This window comes from Lissotriton vulgaris, chromosome 2_1 (genome assembly GCF_964263255.1).
Source record: "Lissotriton vulgaris chromosome 2_1, aLisVul1.2, whole genome shotgun sequence".
Classification (NCBI taxonomy): domain Eukaryota; kingdom Metazoa; phylum Chordata; class Amphibia; order Caudata; family Salamandridae; genus Lissotriton; species Lissotriton vulgaris.
Genome location: NC_141687.1, coordinates 415,873,674 through 415,895,516, shown reverse-complemented (window position 1 = coordinate 415,895,516; position 21,843 = coordinate 415,873,674). Strand labels below are relative to the sequence as shown.

The 21,843-nt window shown below is 46.0% G+C and overlaps 1 protein-coding gene across 1 annotated transcript in view; it reads left to right on the top strand.

Annotated features, from left to right (window-relative positions):
* PARD3B (par-3 family cell polarity regulator beta) overlaps nucleotides 1-21,843 on the top strand; it is a 1,965,377-nt gene that overhangs the window by 1,844,544 nt on the left and 98,990 nt on the right. Inside the window, exon 22 of the mRNA XM_086954074.1 lies at nucleotides 14,334-14,413. Within this exon, the coding sequence (XP_086810200.1) occupies nucleotides 14,334-14,413 (80 nt within the window). The remainder of the gene's footprint in view (nucleotides 1-14,333; nucleotides 14,414-21,843) is intronic.

Below are 21,843 nucleotides of genomic sequence, written 5' to 3'. Positions count from 1 at the left end.
AAACGCGCGTAGAGATATATTTGTCATGCCACTTTTTAAATTGTGATTTCTTTTATATTGTTCTGTGTATTGTTGATTCTATGCTGACTTTTTGATCTTGCTTAATTTGATAATTATTATTCATTCTTTTGTGATTGCTGTTTTTAAAATAAGGTTATAATACATTTTGTGTACAGACCTACCCCCACCCCTTCCTCTTCTTTTTTATTATTTAACTGTTTGAATTGAATGCTCATTTCAAGTGCCATGGTTGTTCTTTACACGCAATTCAAGCTGCCGACCCATGCACACAAAGTTCTACACAACCAAGGACCCACCTACATGAGGCAATGCCTGAACTTCCACCATCCGAAGAGAAGACTATTCTCCACCTCCCTATCACTGGCCCATACTTGCAGCATCTACAAAAGCAGAAGTGGAAGATGCTCCTTCTCCCACATTGCAGCAAAGACCTGGAACAGCCTCCCCACTGAACTCTGTATCATCACCTCACTTCCGGAGTTCCAAAGAGCCTTTAAGACCTGGATGTTAGAATGAGCCCCCAGGACCTGCAAGCTCCTAGATGCCCTATTGGTTGATTAGCTGCAATTTATAAATCCTGATTGATTGATTGCAGTTTTGTTATTCCACTAATCAATTGGTACAGTCCTTAGATAGAAAGATCACTTTGTTTTCAAGTGCTACAGCAATTGGTCCTTTCTGCCTTGTCATTCAGTTTGCAAGCAGGGATAAAAATCAAAATGAAAGGCATGTTCTTTTGCTTGATGTTACACTCTACAATTTCTGTTTTAGAATGACTGTTGCAGAACTCTTTCCCTTTGAGGTGTCCATCGATTGTCACTGCCCGGATGGAATAGAATTAGTTAGAGAACATTCCTGGCAAGATAGACAAGTTGAAATCGCTTCTTATTCAATGGCTTTCTTTCTTCTTCTTTCGTTTTACCCTTGCCTGGAGCAAAGCTTCTTTACCATCCTTTTGATTGAATGACTTTTATAACCTTCGGCTGCTCATTTTCAAAGAACCACTTTTTATGCTATTGGCATTCCAAGTGAGTGAATTGGTTTAATTCCTCACTGCACTGTGTGTTTTCTTTTGTGTTGCATAGCTCATTCAAATATTCAGCCCCATGCCATGTGCTGTGTGTTCCTCCCCTTTTTTAATTATTTCTTATTTTCCCCATCTCAAGTTCATCAGTTGCTCCCACAGCCACTTCTCATTGATTTCCTCAACCACTTCCCTCTATCCACTTCTTTGTTGCTCTCCAACCACTTGAAGTCCTTAACATATTTTTGCTCTTTTTTTTTTTTATTATTCTTTCGCCCAAGCAAAAATTTTCGTGTGTTTATTTCCCACTCTAAGTGGGATCCATCATCTTGGAACAGACACAATCAAAAACCTCTTCATGACACATATGTGCACTTTCACATTATCGCGCCTATGCATTTTTTTGCCAATGGTGCACGGCATTGCCAAAAGGCATTTCTTTTTGCCAATTCTACACAGCATTCCCAAAAATCACTGGCAAGGCCAGTAGGTCAAAAAGTGAGGCCTGTTGGCTTTGACACTGTTTGTTGTTTATTGCACAACATAAACTCAGAATTCGCCTCTGCTTGGTTGAATTTTGTGTGTTTGGGATTTCTAAGGGCTCCCAAAAATACGCCAAAGTCTTCTACAGCAGTACGAGTTTCCTTTCACCATCAGTCGATGTGCCGCAAGCCGGCTCAGGGGTTGAATGACAGTGAGTGGTGAAAGGTTCATAAAATCCTTGGCATATCCATATAGTATTAAATGTATGTAAGTGCAAACGTACTCACTCAACAGAGAGACTGCAACAGAGAACAAGCATTTGAAATGAAATAGGTCTCGCATTAGGAAAGTGTGAGCTATTGGTATTGTAAATGACAATTATTTTAACATGTGTTGGCTTTGAAAATATATAAATTAATAGCATTGTTATTCACAGAGGCCAATACCTTACACTTTCCTAATGCGAGTCCTATTGGCTATAGCAATGCTTGTTGGTAGGAAGCAAGGACAGTGCTGTTGTGGTGCTGAGTGATGATGTGGTTGGGCTGATTGATGTGGTGGTGTCCCTGAGTGATGTGGTGGTGTCCCTGAGTGATGTGGTGGTGCCCCTGGGTGATTTGGTGGTGTCCCTGAGGGATGTGGTGTTCTTGAGTGATGTGGTGGTGTCCCTGAGTGATGTGGTGGTGTCCCTGAGTGATGTGGTGGTGTCCCCGAGTGATGTGGTGGTATCCCTGAGTGGTGTGGTGGTGTCCCTGAGTGATGTGGTGGTGTCCCCGAGTGGAGTGATGTGATGGTGTCCCCGAGTGATGTGGTGGTGTCCCCGAGTGATGTGGTGGTGTCCCTGAGTGATGTGGTGGTGTCCCTGAGTGATGTGGTGGTGTCCCTGAGTGATGTGGTGGTGTCCCTGAGTGATGTGGTGGTGCCGCCGAGTGATGTGGTGGTGCCCCCGAGTGATGTGTTGGTGTCCCTGAGTGATGTGGTGGTGCCCCTGAGTGGTGCCCCTGAGTGATGTGGTGGTGTCCCTGAGTGATGTGGTGGTGTCCCTGAGTGATGTGGTGTGTGTGAGGGTGAGGGTGTGTGAGGTGTGAGGGTGTGAGGGTGAGTGAGGGTGAGAGGGTTGTGATGGTGATGGTGAGGGTGTGGGTGTGTGAGGGTGTGTAAGGGTGAGAGGGTAAGGGGGTGTGAGGGTTAGGGAGGGTGAGGGTGAGGGTGATGGGGGTGAGGGTGAGGGTGTGTGAGGGTGTGTCAGGGTGAGGGTGTGTCAGGGTGAGAAGGTGTGAGGGTGAGGACGCTTGAGGGTGAGGGTCCAAAGTAAATGGCAGGGCAGACATCATAAGACAGGGAGAATAGACTGCATGGTGACTGCGTTGGTCAGTTTCAGAATCAGGAGGGGTAGAGTCAGCACAGTCTGCGAGGGATCAACGTGTCTAGAGGCAAAGCATAGCGGATGTAGCATTGCAGCTAGCAAGTAGAGTGTTTTCAAGCTGAGTGTCCCTAGAGAGATGGCAACACAGTAACCACATTTGAGGAGCAAGGTTACTGTAAACAAGCACTGTAGGCTTTAACTTTCGTCCCGAAACAAGCTCTGGGCATTGCTGTGGCGGGGGGTGGGGGAGCACATTCCTTTAAAGTCTGGGGTGGGGGAGCGGCTGCCTTTGAAGTCTGATGCCGAGGCACAGACAAATGGTGGTGTGTTATGTGGCTGGCGATGGTGTGCACGCGCATAGATCACAAGAACTGTATGCGATCCGCAGACGTTTTGGTAGACTTTTCTTTTCTGCTTACTATAATCTCGCCGGAGCAATGCACAAGCGCATTGGCTCAGGCGAGACCTAAAAAGAACCCTATGTCATGAAGGGGGACCCTGAGTGCGAGTGTGTCAAGGGGAAAGGGACTTTCATTTTGATTTTTCTGAAACCCAACAATGGATAAAGGAACCACAAGGTACACTGCTGTGCCGGTAGGTACGCAGCAATTTACATGCTTGGATGGTGTTCCCATGCTCCAAAAGAAATTGTGGGTGACATTTTAGGACTGGAATCTAGATTTTTTTAGACCCATAGCTGAGACCCATAACTGGATGGAACGCAAGGACATATGACGGGCAACTTGGTAACTCTTTACTAAACAGGACAGGTGGACCCTGAGCTGAGAGGGAGAAGTGCCAACAATCAAACTCTATGGGCCTGATTCACAAAGGTGTAGTAAGTTTACTGCCGTTTTGGTGTTCACAACCCACAAGTGTAATTCTACGGCTAGTAAGTTTACGACGTCAGAGACTCTGCACTCGATATGGCACTCTGTGGTTTCTGCTCTGAAGCAACAGTATAACTTTTAAGCCACAATGTGTCCATTGATGTTTGAATACCATAGAGTGCATTGCATGGTTGAGCCACAGATCGACCAGGCATTTGCAGCCAATAAATAAATGGTATGGTGGAGTTTGAATTCTATTTGTTATTGTGTTTTTATACCAACTTTACCGAACGGACAGTTTGATGTATTTCCCTCTTTCTAATGAATTGTTAAAAATGTTTGTAAAAGCATTTAATCTAACCCCTTTTACAATTTGCCTGTCCAGAGGGAGGGGGCCGTGAGAGGGGTAAATGGTGTCTTATTGGAATTGCTTTATAGAAAAACCTGCTGATTCTAGCAGGGCTGGGGGAAGGAATGGCTCCTAATGCAGGTAAGGTTGAAGGCAGTGGCACAGCCGGGTGCATTTACAGAGAAGCACAAGACTAATAGCTTGGTTTTAGCTAGTCTTTTAACACGCGAGCCGTCAACAGGCATAGCTGATGAGCAAACAAGGGAGCGAAAGTTGGCTGAAAGCACCATCTGCACAGCGCACTGTTCTCGTTCTGAACTCCAGGTTTAGCTTTATTTTATTTATACTTATTCTTGCAATACTATTTAGTGAGTACTAGACACGATGGTGTCAGCCACTTTACAACGAACAAGAAAAACAATAGCCAAGTTTCTATGCCAAAGAATGAAGACATTTCCTCCTACTTACTATAGAAAGAAATAGATACCATTTACACGTGAGAAAAATACAAGGCAAACAATAGACCGTGATGAATGCTAAAACCGTTCCTGCTTCTGCGAGAATAATAGGATTTGCATGAGACAGTTTACAGGTAATAGCAAGACACCTATCTACAAAAGGGTCCTAGACACCGAGGCTAGATCAGGAGGTCTGGAACAGTCTCAGGTGAGCGTGAGCGGTATGAAGCAGGGAGTGCTGGACCAAGGGTTTTTGGTGGGTTTCTCTGCTATTTTGGGGTTCCACTCTACATGGCTGTATATGAGATACCAGGCTGTTTTGAATATGCATCTTGCTTCCATAGGTGTCCAATTGAGGGTGGAGTGATATAGTCTGAGTGTTTCCAACCGGATAAGAATCCCGCAGCAGCATGGAGGGTTTCTGTTAGGGGTGCAAAGTGAGATTTGGGACAGCACGTGAGAATTGTGTTTCTAAAGTCTAGTCTGTCACAAGCAGTTACACCAGTAGTTTTAAGTCATGGTTGGGAATTAAAGGCTTTGACGTTTTGAAGCCTCCTCAGACTAAGTTCTACTCTTTTCGTGGTGGTATTTATGTGTGCCCGTAGAACGGTTATGAGGGTTTGACCATAAAGTTGTTTGTCATTGGCTTAGAGATGGTAATAAAAGTTTGGCTGGTTCAGGATTTCTGTCAGTGATTCCATGTACTGATTGAACATAGGAGATTATGTTGAACTCTGTGGTACCCCTTGAGTCACTTGCTATATCTGATAGTGACTTGTTGACTTTAATAAGGTGCAAATGGTTTTTCTGAGCCTGAGGACCGTACCCCTAAGCCCCAATTTCATCTGGAGGGTGTTGACTGATGCATGCCCATGAGGAAGGAAGTTCTGCTTATAATGTTGAATGCAATCAACTGCTTTGAGTACAATGGAGAGTAAGAATCATGATCACCCTAATAAGTGTACGTCGCCCATTCTATGCTGTGTATCAGGGGGCTCTCCGCCAATAGCCTTAACCATTCTTATGGTAATAGGAATTTTTTTAGATTTTCGATTACCTGGGTGAACCAAAAGCGCAATGAAGGATGGTAGATCAAATTTTGCACAATTTTTATTTATTACCTAGAGAAGTGCCCCTTGCCTGTTTTGCTGCATGGTAAGTGCTCTGCTTGTGGTAGGAGAACTGGAGAACGCTCTGAAAATATGTGTTTAAGTACACACAGGGCACAAAAGCAGCCAGGCTTGCAGGTTATGTAGAAGAAATGTGTCTCATAGTGTACAGTGTATGAAAAGGATCCTCTACCACATGCAATTGTACGCTGATGTGACACCGTGCAGGCTCACCAGGGCCGGACTGGGAACCACAACCGCCCCTGGCAAAGTGGTTTGCTGCAAAAATGGCCCTGGAACAAAAACGGCCCCCAGAGGCCCAAAACCGGCCCTCACCAGTGCAGCGCACCGGGGGATTGTCCTGGCCCGCTATGGCCAGTCCAGCCCTGAGGCTCACCATATGTTGATAATAATGCAGAAGATAGTGAAGCAACTGCCTGGCTGCAGGATTCTCTCTGTGTTCCATACATTGTCCTCTATGATACCTGAAATCTATGAATTTACTACAAACCGTCCTCAATCGGGGATAAAGCAAGCATCCTCTGTGTTTCTGTAGCAGAAAGTAGCTTTCAAAGCTCTCTGATGAAGGTTCCAACATGCACCTTGGACTGGTGGCCATTCTAAATGTACGATGGTGCTTTAAATTTTTTTTTACATGATCATAGTCTCCATAGCTCACTGCCTGTAAGACCCACGTCAGGTAGCTTCTGATTAGCTGGTCCCACCTTTTCCTCTGGAAAGGCTTTCCTTCACTTTTCTTCCTTCACCCATTGACTTTTCCGGGCAGCTATTAATTCACTAAACAATAAGAAGTGTACAGAGTTCCCCCGGGAGAGCTCTACAAATTTAGCTCAACCAGTAATTCTCTCTCACTGAATCTAGACACGGGGTGAAGTGAGGGTCTCAAGTGTGCGGTGTAGACCCATATTCCAGAATGAAAAGGTACCTCACACAGGCTACCGACAGGACTACAGCTGTAGCCCCAGTCGACAGTCGTCCAGCCTCATCATCGGTACCCTGCTCCTTCGGCAGGCTGGCGGTGCAATGCCCGTCGGGCAGCGATGAAAGCTGCACTTTTGATGGAGATCTTTTATTCTGGGCCAGCGGGTGTGTGCGTGTGAGGGGCCTAAGGGAGTGTAATCGTGAGCGTGGTAGTGAAGTTAAAAGAAGTCAGGGAAGTCCTGTTGGTGAGTATTTTAATAGTCAGGCTTCCTGCTTCAGTAAAAGGATAAAGGGGTATTGAGGGGTGGTAAGTAATGGAACCAACCCTTATTCGACCCTTAACGTGCAAGAAATGGTCAACATGTTTCACGCCCTAAGGGCGATTCATCAGGACCTGGGTGCTCATAAATTACTTGGGTCCTGTAAATTTAGCAGGACACCAGTATACGACCTGAGGTAGTGTCGTATCGTAATGGTTCCACAGAGGGGACCTTCTGGAACTGAAAAAGAAAAGAAAAGAGAGACAACAATGTAGACACAGAAAATGGCTCTTTTGCTTTAACTTGTTGGTGACATTTCATCTGTGTTTGTGTGCATGCTATCCAAAACATGCGTGACCAGTGAATGGCTTTGCCTAGATACTGACCTCATCAAGTGTTATCGTGTAAGGGAGAGAGAGAATCAAAAATGCATTGAAATCTGGTAAGTGCGTGAAAGATGCTCGCACTAGATAGTGGTAGTGTACAGGCTTGCATTGAACCATGTCGCAAAGTAAACACTGCCGCCTACATCATGCAGTCGGTCATCATGTGGCAGGGCGCGTGTTTAATCACACACATTGAAAAGATACGGTGGCGTGTGACATCGGTCAGCCAACCGTGAGAGGTTCGAATCTTTTATGCTTAGATGGGGAAGCCACACAGTAAAACCCGAGAACGATTGTGGTTTGACACTCTGTGGGGAATAATTGAACTGTGCACCGGTCGGCGCACTCACCCCTAATGTTTCCTCCTGGAAACCTCACGGGCCGTCCAAGTGGGGCCGGCAGCGAGATGAGGGAGCCCTGTAAGTGGAGAAAAAGAGCAGGCGCCCACAGGGGAATCAGACCGACATTCAAAACCGATCCGGGCTGCAGGACGACGGTGCTCCGTCAATACAACCAGCTGGTAAAGTACCCGCCCAACACCTTACCTCTAACGTCGCTGCAGGCAAGCTGCTCTGCACCTACCCCTCCCACAGGAAACAACAGGTCTGGACAGCCGGCATGGTTGATCAGAACGTTTCCGGGTATAAATGAGGGAGGCAGCGCGCGCACATAGAGGGTGTGTCCGTCTAGTCGCTACGCGACGGAAAACAAAAGGTGAAAAGAGAGAAGGGGTCAGTGAAGGACTGCATACACCGGGCGCGTTAGTATGAGCGCCATCTTGGAATGGGGTCAGGTGTGTTGCAAACAGGGGATGCACAGTAATGGAAGTAAACATGGACAACGTGTCCACAATTATGACTATCTGGCGAGAGTCGTCCAGGGCACCCCGTCATTAAGACCCAACGTGTCACACTGTAGACGATGTATCCATCTTTGTTCATGCATGAAGAGTGCATGTTGATTAAGGTGTGGTAGGGATTCAATCACAGTCCATCGAATGCTTTCAGGGGGGTGTTCATTATCATTGCAATGGTCATACAGTTTGGTGTGAGATCTATGGCAACGAATGTTACTGTTATGTTCCATTATCCTTTGCTTGACAGGGCGCATGGTCATCCCTATGTACAGACAGTTGCAAGGGCAAATTAGGGCATATATGCACCTGGAGCTGTTGCAGTTTGTATGCTTGCTGTAAGTCCATGTGAAATTGTTGTTGAGGGTGATGGACTTGCCCTGGATGGTCTGTGGACATACTACACATGTGCCACAACGATAGTGCCCAGTTACAGGCGGGAGGTCCCACAATGTCTTGGTTGTTTGGACAGTAGTCTTCTTGGGGCGAGTGTGGACAAGAGTATCTTTGAGGTTTGCCGTCCTCTTGAAAGCGAAACGTGGACGTGGCATCTCTAGTCCTGCAGAGTTTAGGATACCCCAATGGGCATTGAGAGTCTTTTTGATAAAGGCTGAGTTTCTGGTGAATGAGGTCACACACGTAATTTTATCGTCTGGTACCTTGGGGTACACCTCGAGAAGGGCCTCCCTATTATTATTGAGAGCTCTTTTGGTGGAGTCTTTCAGGAGGCGGGTGGGGTAACCCCGGTCCAAGAGTTTGGTTTGGAGGGAGCGTGCCTGTCGTTTATAGTCATCGGTGGAACTACAGTTTCTCCGGAGGCGGAGAAATTGACCAAATGGTAGATTATCCCTGAGGGACCTTGTATGGTGGCTGCTATATGGTAGCAGGCTGTTCCTGTCCGTCTCTTTCTTGTAGAGGGTGGTGCTTATTGTCGTGGGTTCCAGCACTATGGTAAGATCAAGATAAGGGATGTGTTCACTTGATATGGTGCCCGTGAACTTTAGGAACGGGTCCTGTTGGTTAATCCAACCACAAAACGCCTCACAGGTCATCCGGTCTCCTTTCCAGAATACCAGGATGTCGTCGATGTATCGACGCCAGCAGGTGAGATTCTCACGAAATGGATTTAGATCTGGGGGGTAGATGCATCTATCCTCGAACGATGCCATGTAGATGCAGGCTAGGCTCGGCGCAAAGGTCGAGCCCATAGATGTACCGCGTATCTGATGGTACAGGGACGACTCGTATTTGAAAAAGTTTTCAGTTAAAGCCAAATGAGCCAATTCCATAATGAGGGAAATAGGTGTTGGTGATACCCACTCTTCTTGTCGGAGGAGTGTTTCCACGGACTCCAGTGTTGCTTGTTGGGGGATGTTCGTGTAAAGAGCTTCCACGTCGAGTGTCAGGAGAAGATCGATGTCCTCTCTCCCATCCATATCGTTAATGAGGCGAAGCACATCCCTAGTGTCCTGAAGGTAGGATGGAATGCGTTTAACCAAGGGTTGCAGGAAGGCATCGCAGAATTGGGAGAGGGGTTCTAAAATAGAACCAATACCAGACACAATGGGTCGTCCTGGGACAGGGGTGATGCCCTTGTGTATCTTGGGTAAAATGTAAAAATACGGTGTTACAGGGTCTATGGTCACCAGAAATTCTGCCTCTTTTTTGCTCACCCATCCATTGGTCTCTGCTTCAATGACCAGGGACATCACGGTGGTCATGAGGCGGTTAGTGGGATCTTCTGTCAATAATCTATAGTGGTTTGAATTAGACAATTGACGCCTGCATTCCCGGTCGTAGTCATCATAATCGAGGATGACAGTAGCTCCCCCCTTGTCGGCCTGCTTTATCACAATGGAGGTGTCATTGCCAAGCGAGGAAGCTGCCCGTCTCTCATCATTAGATAGATTATTAAACGGTTTGGTGGATGGTTTGTCCTTCAAGGTTCTCAGAACAGCTCTTTCGAATGTTAATACCTCAGGGGGGACCATCCCATCGGTAGGAGTAAACGTGGAAGGTTTCCTGAGGCCCGTGTCCTCACAGGGGGTATCCGGTTTGTTGTCGAAAAAGGCTCGGAGACGTATCTTCCTGAAGAATTGCTTCAGTTCTATCATTTCATGAAAGGTGTCGGGGGTCGGAGTAGGGACAAACCCGAGTCCTTTCTCCAGGACTGCCTTCTCTACGGTGGTGAGGGTTCTCTTGGAGAGATTCACAATCAAGCTCTTCTCCCCCTGGACGTCGTGCTCCTGGTCTCCATCCCCGTCGGTTCTGGCATCTGGTCCTGCCACTGAATACCTTTGTTCCCGCCTCGCTTTCGCCCTCTTCCTCTGCCCCAACCTCTGCCCTGAAAAGGAGGCGGATTAAGGGGGTAGAATTGCGGGGGGCCCTGGGGGTAAAATGGGTATTGCCATGGTGGAGGTATACTTGGTGGGCCATGGAACATTGGTCCTTGATGGTATCCTTGTTGCCATGGGCGGGTAGCTCTTGTATTTCTTACTGGGTGGCCTCCACTGGAATCACTACTTCTACCCCCCAGATCTAAATCCATTTCGTGAGAATCTCACCTGCTGGCGTCGATACATCGACGACATCCTGGTATTCTGGAAAGGAGACCGGATGACCTGTGAGGCGTTTTGTGGTTGGATTAACCAACAGGACCCGTTCCTAAAGTTCAAGGGCACCATATCAAGTGAACACATCCCTTATCTTGATCTTACCATAGTGCTGGAACCCACGACAATAAGCACCACCCTCTACAAGAAAGAGACGGACAGGAACAGCCTGCTACCATATAGCAGCCACCATACAAGGTCCCTCAGGGATAATCTACCATTTTTGGTCAATTTCTCCGCCTCCGGAGAAACTGTAGTTCCACCGATGACTATAAACGACAGGCACGCTCCCTCCAAACCAAACTCTTGGACCGGGGTTACCCCACCCGCCTCCTGAAAGACTCCACCAAAAGAGCTCTCAATAATAATAGGGAGGCCCTTCTCGAGGTGTACCCCAAGGTACCAGACGATAAAATTACGTGTGTGACCTCATTCACCAGAAACTCAGCCTTTATCAAAAAGACTCTCAATGCCCATTGGGGTATCCTAAACTCTGCAGGACTAGAGATGCCACGTCCACGTTTCGCTTTCAAGAGGACGGCAAACCTCAAAGATACTCTTGTCCACACTCGCCCCAAGAAGACTACTGTCCAAACAACCAAGACATTGTGGGACCTCCCGCCTGTAACTGGGCACTATCGTTGTGGCACATGTGTAGTATGTCCACAGACCATCCAGGGCAAGTCCATCACCCTCAACAACAATTTCACATGGACTTACAGCAAGCATACAAACTGCAACAGCTCCAGGTGCATATATGCCCTAATTTGCCCTTGCAACTGTCTGTACATAGGGATGACCATGCGCCCTGTCAAGCAAAGGATAATGGAACATAACAGTAACATTCGTTGCCATAGATCTCACACCAAACTGTATGACCATTGCAATGATAATGAACACCCCCCTGAAAGCATTCGATGGACTGTGATTGAATCCCTACCACACCTTAATCAACATGCACTCTTCATGCATGAACAAAGATGGATACATCGTCTACAGTGTGACACGTTGGGTCTTAATGACGGGGTGCCCTGGACGACTCTCGCCAGATAGTCATAATTGTGGACACGTTGTCCATGTTTACTTCCATTACTGTGCATCCCCTGTTTGCAACACACCTGACCCCATTCCAAGATGGCGCTCATACTAACGCGCCCGGTGTATGCAGTCCTTCACTGACCCCTTCTCTCTTTTCACCTTTTGTTTTCCGTCGCGTAGCGACTAGACGGACACACCCTCTATGTGCGCGCGCTGCCTCCCTCATTTATACCCGGAAACGTTCTGATCAACCATGCCGGCTGTCCAGACCTGTTGTTTCCTGTGGGAGGGGTAGGTGCAGAGCAGCTTGCCTGCAGCGACGTTAGAGGTAAGGTGTTGGGCGGGTACTTTACCAGCTGGTTGTATTGACGGAGCACCGTCGTCCTGCAGCCCGGATCGGTTTTGAATGTCGGTCTGATTCCCCTGTGGGCGCCTGCTCTTTTTCTCCACTTACAGGGCTCCCTCATCTCGCTGCCGGCCCCACTTGGACGGCCCGTGAGGTTTCCAGGAGGAAACATTAGGGGTGAGTGCGCCGACCGGTGCACAGTTCAATTATTCCCCACAGAGTGTCAAACCACAATCGTTCTCGGGTTTTACTGTGTGGCTTCCCCATCTAAGCATAAAAGATTCGAACCTCTCACGGTTGGCTGACCGATGTCACACGCCACCGTATCTTTTCAATGTGTGTGATTAAACACGCGCCCTGCCACATGATGACCGACTGCATGATGTAGGCGGCAGTGTTTACTTTGCGACATGGTTCAATGCAAGCCTGTACACTACCACTATCTAGTGCGAGCATCTTTCACGCACTTACCAGATTTCAATGCATTTTTGATTCTCTCTCTCCCTTACACGATAACACTTGATGAGGTCAGTATCTAGGCAAAGCCATTCACTGGTCACGCATGTTTTGGATAGCATGCACACAAACACAGATGAAATGTCACCAACAAGTTAAAGCAAAAGAGCCATTTTCTGTGTCTACATTGTTGTCTCTCTTTTCTTTTCTTTTTCAGTTCCAGAAGGTCCCCTCTGTGGAACCATTACGATACGACACTACCTCAGGTCGTATACTGGTGTCCTGCTAAATTTACAGGACCCAAGTAATTTATGAGCACCCAGGTCCTGATGAATCGCCCTTAGGGCGTGAAACATGTTGACCATTTCTTGCACGTTAAGGGTCGAATAAGGGTTGGTTCCATTACTTACCACCCCTCAATACCCCTTTATCCTTTTACTGAAGCAGGAAGCCTGACTATTAAAATACTCACCAACAGGACTTCCCTGACTTCTTTTAACTTCACTACCACGCTCACGATTACACTCCCTTAGGCCCCTCACACGCACACACCCGCTGGCCCAGAATAAAAGATCTTCATCAAAAGTGCAGCTTTCATCGCTGCCCGACGGGCATTGCACCGCCAGCCTGCCGAAGGAGCAGGGTACCGATGATGAGGCTGGACGACTGTCGACTGGGGCTACAGCTGTAGTCCTGTCGGTAGCCTGTGTGAGGTACCTTTTCATTCTGGAATATGGGTCTACACCGCACACTTGAGACCCTCACTTCACCCCGTGTCTAGATTCAGTGAGAGAGAATTACTGGTTGAGCTAAATTTGTAGAGCTCTCCCGGGGGAACTCTGTACACTTCTTATTGTTTATTGTTGTCAGGACAAGTACATTGGACCCCCTTAAAAATTGTCCAAACCCCCCCTCCCCCTATTTGAGATCACAGCTATTAATTCACTAACGGGGGATCCACATTTCTAATCTAGAAATGTGAATTATAAATAATGGGGTTTATTAGAGAATGTATGTCCTGCCCTCTCGGGGTAGTCAGACTTCGCCCAGATACTAAGGAAAGGGTACAAATGTAAGAGTAAGGTTTTTACCTGAATACAAAGTGGCACAGAACAATCCAGGCCACAATGAAAGGTTGACTGAACAGTACATGGCCAGAGAGTAAGCCCTGTGCAACTGGCTAACTAAGTGGTGTTTTCATTAATTCAGCATTCCAAAGAGGTAGGAGAATGTCAATATACTGTGCATTAATTCCCAGATTGGGGATAGGTGCTAGTGAGTCAAAAATATAAACAAAGGGCAAAGCGACTCCATGTTTTTAATCACAACATTAATGATATTTTCCACAGATACACTTTTGATAATCCTTCATCACATGCTTACTTTAACTATATGGATCAATAGATTAACTTAAAAAAAGTGAGAATCTAGCCTTGATAATGATTTTGAGGATGCAGGTGTATTGTAAGCGTAGACCATGAATTGTTCATTGAGAAGGTCCGCTTTTGATTCGGAGACATGCGGCCGCAGAAAGTAAACATGGCCTGCTGGTGCCACCAGCACCATCTGAGTGCAGTCGGCACACACCTGAGGCCCTGTGTCTGCTCCTTATGAACTGTGTCTGTAAACAAGGAAAGCGCTGTTGAAGGGCCCGCTCTACGTGATTGTTTTGTGTCACAGAATGCGTTCCTTGCTTCGGTCTAGCACGCCACGCGGAGCAGTGTGGGAAGATTGACAAGTACTGGAAGCAGTGACTATATGTTGTGTACCTGATATTAATTACCTTTCCTCTTCCCACAGGTCCCTGGAAAAGGTCCAGAAGGCGGTCCTCATGGTATTCGATTTGATGGCATGGAGCGACAGTATGCATCATTACCCAGGTACCATGCGGGGAGAGCATAGCATGCTGGGCTTGGGGGGCCTGGGGGCGGGGGGGCAGTCAGCGGGGATTAGCTTATGCACTCAATCAATGCCGCTGTAGCTTATGTTGCTGGTAGGGTGGTTACCACCTTTCCAAGAGAAAAATACCGGCCATTTGTTGTTGTTTAAGAGTCTTGCAATGGCTCGGACATGATACTAAATATGACATGAAAAAAATGTTGCTTATTTTAATACTGGCTGGGGCATTAACATGTTGGTGATGCCGGTAGTAAACCGGCCAGGAGGCAACCCTAGTTGGCGGCGGATCTCTTTTGTCAGCGGTTGGGGAGTCTCCTTTACAGGTGGATGACGTAGGAGATGCACCGCAGAAGATCCTGGCACGCTTCCGCTGGCCAACCTGGCGTCTTCTGGTTATCTTCACTGCTGTCTCGAGTTTTCAGGTTTTCCTTGGAGCACCCTTGCTGAAGCATGAAATAATAAAAAGGCCATTGTTTGGTTGCCCTTTCTGCACCATGAATGTTGCCATTCTGCGCCAGCTGCCCACAACGCTTGATTGCTTTTGTTATTGCAGAGGCAACAGGCCAGTTAATATTAATAAGCAGCAAAAGGGTAAATGTGGGCGGGGGGGGTTCGGTTCCCCACGCCCCCAGCTGCCGTGCACAATCAGCTGGCAGGTCCTTCTTTTCACTCTGGCCTGCCGCATTGGTGAGCTCTGCAAGGAACAGATTTCTGGCCGCCTCTGAAGGGGCATGTTTCATTTTTTTCCCTCCACAGCCTTCTGCTGCACATTTCTTGCCATGCGTCAGCAGCTTGGGTGCTGGAATTAGGTTGCCTATCTGTTTGTCTGCTCGCCTCTTTTACTGAATTGCCCTCATTGCTGCCATGGAGCGGGGATGATACAGAGAGATCCTTGTAGTTGGACCACAGGAAAATATCAAAATACAGAGCGCTCCATATTGCCCTTAGTAAGGGCAGTTTCATAGCACTGGTGAGATGGGCAAGGAAGGTACATGTCTTCCCCGTCCCACTCCCGAAACCCAGTTGTGTAGTGAAAGACCTGTATGTAGTACAACAATGTGCCCCCGGTGTTACTGCACCTGCTGCACTACTGAGAGCTACGCCTCAGAGTGAGGGATAGTCACCTCAGTTGTCCAGCCTCCCTCTCTAAAATGTTAGTGGTAGTATGGGTTCCTTCGCAGCGGGCCAGAGCCCAGAGCCCAGAGTTGAGGGCGGCATCCCCAACTTAAAGCATCTTCCAGAGGTATGAAGACAGATAACCTTTCCTAAAATCTGGCATTGAGGGGGTGTGTGGCACTTGCTGAAAACACATGAAGCACACACAGATAGTTGTTTTACATGCTTTGCTGATATTTCTTTTCTCTATTTCATTTATTTTTATTAGCATTTTAAATCGTAGTCACTTTTGCCATATCGCATTGGATCATAGTGAATTCGGGATACACGAGGTAGTCATTTCACCCGTGGGATAGACATAAGATGGGCTTAGCATCAGTGATGAATTAATTTTTTTCCAGGGCTGCTCTTTTGCTCTTTTTTTACCGTCTCGGTAAGATTTGTACAAGGAACTTTCCAAAGGGACGGCATAGACGTCTCTACTATGAATCATAGACTCGTTACATTGGCGGCGAGTTCAGGGGGAGAGTTTGTGAGAGGACCTGTCACGTATAAGGTGTTACCCTGTGCTGTGGTCTTCAGCAAAATACGTTTTTTGTTCTACCTTGTTGCATGCTACTTGGAGAGTTGGTGGTGTGGAGGGGGAGGGGGGGCGTGGCGGGGGTGAGGGTCAGCGGCGTCCTTTCACCGTGAGGTGGTCTCCCTCACAGTGTGGTATTTGCTGTGCGCTTTGGACTTCCTCATTATGGCCGGCAGCCATTAGCTAAAATCAGAGCCACGTCTGCGGTCCGGCACTTAATCTTGGTCTTTTTTCGATCGAGTCATTAGGCTTGATATGGATACTCTACAAGTGATGTCATACACGTCAGACTTTCTTATGCCAGGTGGATGTTTTTCCAGTCCTGTGTTATGACTTTGCATTTCGAGAGCATGTACATTATCTCAATATGTTCAGAAAGACATCTGGGGTGTATGCCAGGTACTGATAGGAATATTTTGTGTAGTGTATTGGGTGTCAAGTACAATGGATGCAGGGTGCTTTTCTGAAGTTCTGTTAACCTAGCTGGAGACTCATTTTGGTAAATGCAAAAATAACAGTTGATGGACAGAATGCAGAACAATGCCATACATTCACCGCAGTACAAAGATCTGGGCCTAAATCCATCGTATTTTGCACTCCAGTTCAGACATGGCCATATGCAAATCAGCCTTGACCCTGTGCCCCATGGGAACAGTCCAGCCCGAACTGCCAAGCCATGTCTTTCCTGGACCGGAATCAAGCATCCTAGGACCGGTTTCTGGCTATCAGCCGTCTTCAGCCAGGATAGCTTGACTCCAGTGGTGTGGAGAGCATGGGACTCACGTCTGAGCATACCCAGCACACTCTGGGTAGCCTATGATTTTCTGCTAGTCTGGTTCATCACGTCCCTGGCCCGGCTGTCTCACAGACATTGTAGAGTAGTGACATATATTCACATCAGTTCAGTCGTTAAACAAGAAGTGCCAGGAGGATATGGCAGCTTGCACCATCCCTTGCTCCTGCCAGCACTGCCAATGACAGTACCAACACAACTACTAACTATGACATTCCTACAGGTGTGACAATTCAAGGTCCCCAAAGCAATGACAATGGCTTGGGTGGCACGTATTAGTGATTGTTAATGCATATTAAATTAATAAACAGTTGTTGTTGTGCTCATAACTAAGTTTGCAGACAGCACCACCATGTGGCAGACTGTCACAGGTGCCGGTGCTTAGAATTAAGTGCCGGTGCTGAGTATCGGAAACCACTGGCTCAAATTAATCATTTCATCAGTTACTTGTGACACCTCTCTTCAGCCTTCACCCAGTTGAAGCAATGTCTCTAAGCTGGCATATATTTGGGGTGAGTGTCCCATGGGCCTAAGCCTCTTTGATAGTCCTGAACAGAGTATTAAAGGTTTAGAACCGTTCTTCTGGGATGGAATAGGCCAGGTGCAGGGTCTATATATGTGTAGTGTATCATCATCGAATAGATCGCCTGAGTGACTATAAGGACATATGCATTATGGAGATTGTGTCCCCCAGTATTTAGTGTAAGTATCCCCGCTCTGTGGCATGTGGACGCACTGACCGTCTTGGTACCCATTGGAGGTGTACTGCTAAATAATACAGCCCACTCTCACACCTCTGCATTTTAAGCTTGTTCTGAGAGGGAGACTCTCTGCCCCTCCCCCCCCCCCCTGCCCACCTGCCATCGCTTTTTTGTGTCTTCGCTCACAGCAAGTTATTTGATATTACTGGTTGCCCCTTCATTCCTTCTAGCCTTGTTTCTAGTTCTTCTTCTGTTTCAACTTTTATAAATGTGTTTGCTTCTTAATAACAGTATTTTTTTTACATTCGCTCATATTTATGTTTCCTGTACTTTTAACCCTGCTTTGATCGTGTGTGCTTACTTTTTCTGAATAATTTGCATCACTGTGTTTTGTTCACCCACCTAATAATTCCTATCCATTTCCTGATGCTCTCTTGTGCCTTGTTTTTCTATCTTTACATTTGCGTAGGGCCTCCATTTAAATCGAGTGTCCAGATCACAGCCCCATACATCTCTTCTCTATCGCCAACCACTCCTATCTTTTGTTGTCTCTAGTCTCCTTGGAGGCCCTGTTCGTCAGTCTCATGTGCCTGTTTTCCGTAGCATGGATGCCAGAGCTCTTACCCTCTCTTGTGGTGAGGGAGACGCATTTGGATGAGAAGCACCTTCCTTTCATCTTGATCTATCCAGTCCGTAGAGGCCATGTGTGATCTCACAAGTCTTGCAGACCATGATGCTTTGAATTTCCTATCGCTTTCTCTATAGCTCCTACCTGCTTTTCGAAAGGAGGCCTTGTTTTAACTATTTTAACTGTACTTTGGAATGTCTCCTTTTCCTTTGTTAAAAAAAAAGTGTAAAGTTTGAGATCTTCCTTTTCTAGGGACTGACCCTACTGTCCTCCCCGCCTTCTTTTCTATATTACTGACAGAGTAAGGCTGGCTGTACTGTGCATTTCAACCCTTAACGAGAGACATTTCTAAATGTCCATTCACATAGTTCCCTACCTAAGCAGGCATTGATGCTACAATTGAGATAATATTACAGCAATAGTTTGATTGACAGAGGTTGCACATCATTGTCCATACCTTTCTCACTACAATGCACGCTTGATGAGGCTACTTCTTTAGCATCATGAGCAGACAATTTGTTCCTCATCTCCATTTTGTCTCAATAATGAAGCAATCATCTCATAAATACATAATGATTTACTGAATGCGCAATTTGCAGTTAAGAATAGATCACAAATCCATGATCTTATATCAAGCGGTCTGCTTGGAACCTGAGTTTTTAGCAGACTGCAGTGCTACTGTGAGTTTCTTAGGACCTCTAGACTGAAGAACCTTTACCAGGGCCTAGATGAGAAGACGTGGGAGTGGCATTACCTTTTACAAAAAACTAAATTTCAAGCTGATAGATTCACACTCTTCTGATCATTACCATTCCATCGCTGGCTACACCACTATTCTTTATTACTTGTCTCCTTAAAACTTACAAAGCTCTTCAGCCTAACACATCACTGTCACTTAATCAGTAGCATAGGAAGTTTTACATCTTCCCTTCTCTTTAATTTCTACCCGAGAACCTTAGCAACGTCATGTCTGCCTAAGGAGCCAAGTGCTTCATATAGCAGTGTAGCTGACAACATAAATCATTTTTAAGATGATAAAACAGAGCAAGTCACCATTTTCTGTGCCCTTGTGATCCCCATGGATAACAGCATGTGATCTGCATGTTAAAGCTGAGATCTGAAAGTCTGATACCTTGCTGAAAAATAGGAATCTTCTTGTGGCATAATGACCTTTGGTTGGACTCAATGGGGACAGTGGCTTCCATCCCCCACTGATTGAAAGAAACCTAGGCTTTCTGTTGGACCTTAGGAATTACTTTGATTTCTCAGTGCTTTAAAGTGTCTTAGAATTGTTCTTTACACCAAGGCAGGTTTTTCACCCACTTTCTTCTGACAATTTACGGCAATAGTTGTCTTTATTTTAGCATGCCTAAAATATGAAATTAGCATTTATCTTGGGATTTCTTAGCATGTAGTCTGAAGACTCCAGAGTGTACAGAACACTGCTGCCCTGCATCAGCTAAATGTTTACACTGGTCACTGGACATGCAAAGCGTTCTATGATGCTCCGGCCTCATTTCTGGTATGTATTCTGGAAATACCAACATTCCACAACATGGAAGTCCTCGCTTAACATTCTTTTTTAACTAGCCATTTTGTTTGTTTCAACACATTGTTTCAAAATAAAAATCACGGAACTCGCACATCTTTCCAACACGGTGTCATCATCACATTTTTACATGATATCAATTTATCAGTGCGTCTCTGGTCCAGTATCAGGTTTCACATAATATCTCACATGTCAAGGCCGTAGTGTGTAACCCAAGCATCCCATATTTTCCATGTTTCTATGGGCAGCCTCTCGCCATTTACACTGGCTTTTGGTGAATGGTTCATCTATCAACACATTGCCTCCATTCCCTAACTCTGGGTGCCGAGGGTGATGTGGTATTGGAATGAAGTGAGTTGTGTTGTCATGAGGTTCCTTGACGAAGGGATGTGGGAGATGAGTGGCTGGAAAAGATGGGTCAAGATACCTACAACAGATTTGCAGTTGAGTACTGCTGGGGTCACACCATAAAAGGAATTTAACTACATCAACATAAATGTGTCATCTCTACAAACTTTATGAAGAGCCTTTTGATCCAAGCCACTGCATCCCACGTGTGAGGATTGTTTTCAAAACTGCACCAGATGTATTTTTACTTCCTACTCCTGTTTTACATGTAGTCTGAGGATAGAGAAGGAAATTCTAAGTCTCTCAGACATTAGTTGCCAGCATTTGGGGAAATCACAGTCGAGGAATGTATTTAATGATCTGCTGGCGCAGTTACTGTGACACATGCTTACCAGTCAGTTCTGAGCGTGCTGTAGTTATTGTTGCTGATGTCGTCTTCCTGACCTACAATTCTATGTGCTCCTTATGTGAAAGGGGTAACGCAGCGTGACCGCCATAAGAGCCTTCTTGGGTGTACTCCTTGTAGACCTGGTGCGCCTCATATGTTATGCAGAGTTGTTGTATTTGCCACCTATTAGAGTGCACTTGGAAAGCTTTAATGGCTTTCAACTGTTGGTACTCTTGTGCGCACTGTAATTAACCCTGCGAGTGCTTATGGTGAATTTTTCCAATTGTTTTAAAGCTGTCCACTGCTTTCAACATTGAGTGTTGTTTTTCAGCGTCAGTATTAAGCCGTGTGTGTGAACACACTTTCTCAATTCCGCCTCCATAACCACTCCTATAAGTACCAGGAGGGCCTGTGATGAAATGGCCATAGTGGAAGGACTATTTTCTGAATTATATTTCAACCATTGAAGAAGAAACTGAAGAAGGATTTTCTCAAAGGAGAATGAAGAAAATATTACTGCACACTTTAGGGTCAGAAAGGCTAAGGTTGTATCAACAAATAGAGGGGGAAAAACAGGCAGTGGGTGACACAAATGTTTTTGGACATGCCTTGGAGGATCTGGATTGCTATTTTATGCCATCCATTTGCATATCTGTAGACAGGTTGAATTTCTTTCAAAGACAGAAGGTTAGTGAAGAATCCATAGATGCCTTTGTTGCTGATCAGAGGAAATTAGCTATAGCTTGAAAGCTTGGAGTGTTACAGGAGGAATGTATTTGATACCAAATTGTCATGCCCACTAACAATTGCATTGTTCAAGAAAGATTGTGGGCTAAGGGAGATAGCTCCTAAAAAGATGCCCTTGCCATTTTGAAAAAACTCTGAATGATCAAAGCATGGGGCCAAAGCAGCTTTAAAGAACTCAAAGAAGGACATGATCTTGGAAATGACTGCCGCTAGTTCTTCATCTAAGGGTCAAAAGATATCTCCAGGGACATATGTACCTAAATGTAAATCCTCTATACAGTCCAAACAAGAAGATAAGACCAATTGAAAGTGTGTTACAAATATGGAAGCCAATACCTGGCTTATAACAAACGTTACCCAGCCATTAAGCAACGCAATTCTAATTGCAGAATACTGGGTCATGATGACAGAGTTTGTCACAAGAAAAAACTGTCTTCAGCCATTACATTTGTAGTTAACTCTGACTCTTCAGAAGTAGATGATGGCGGTATACAATGTGTGTTGAGCATAAAGCATGATGTTCTGGGATTAGTTAATACCTTTAAAAAAAACTGCTTGTTA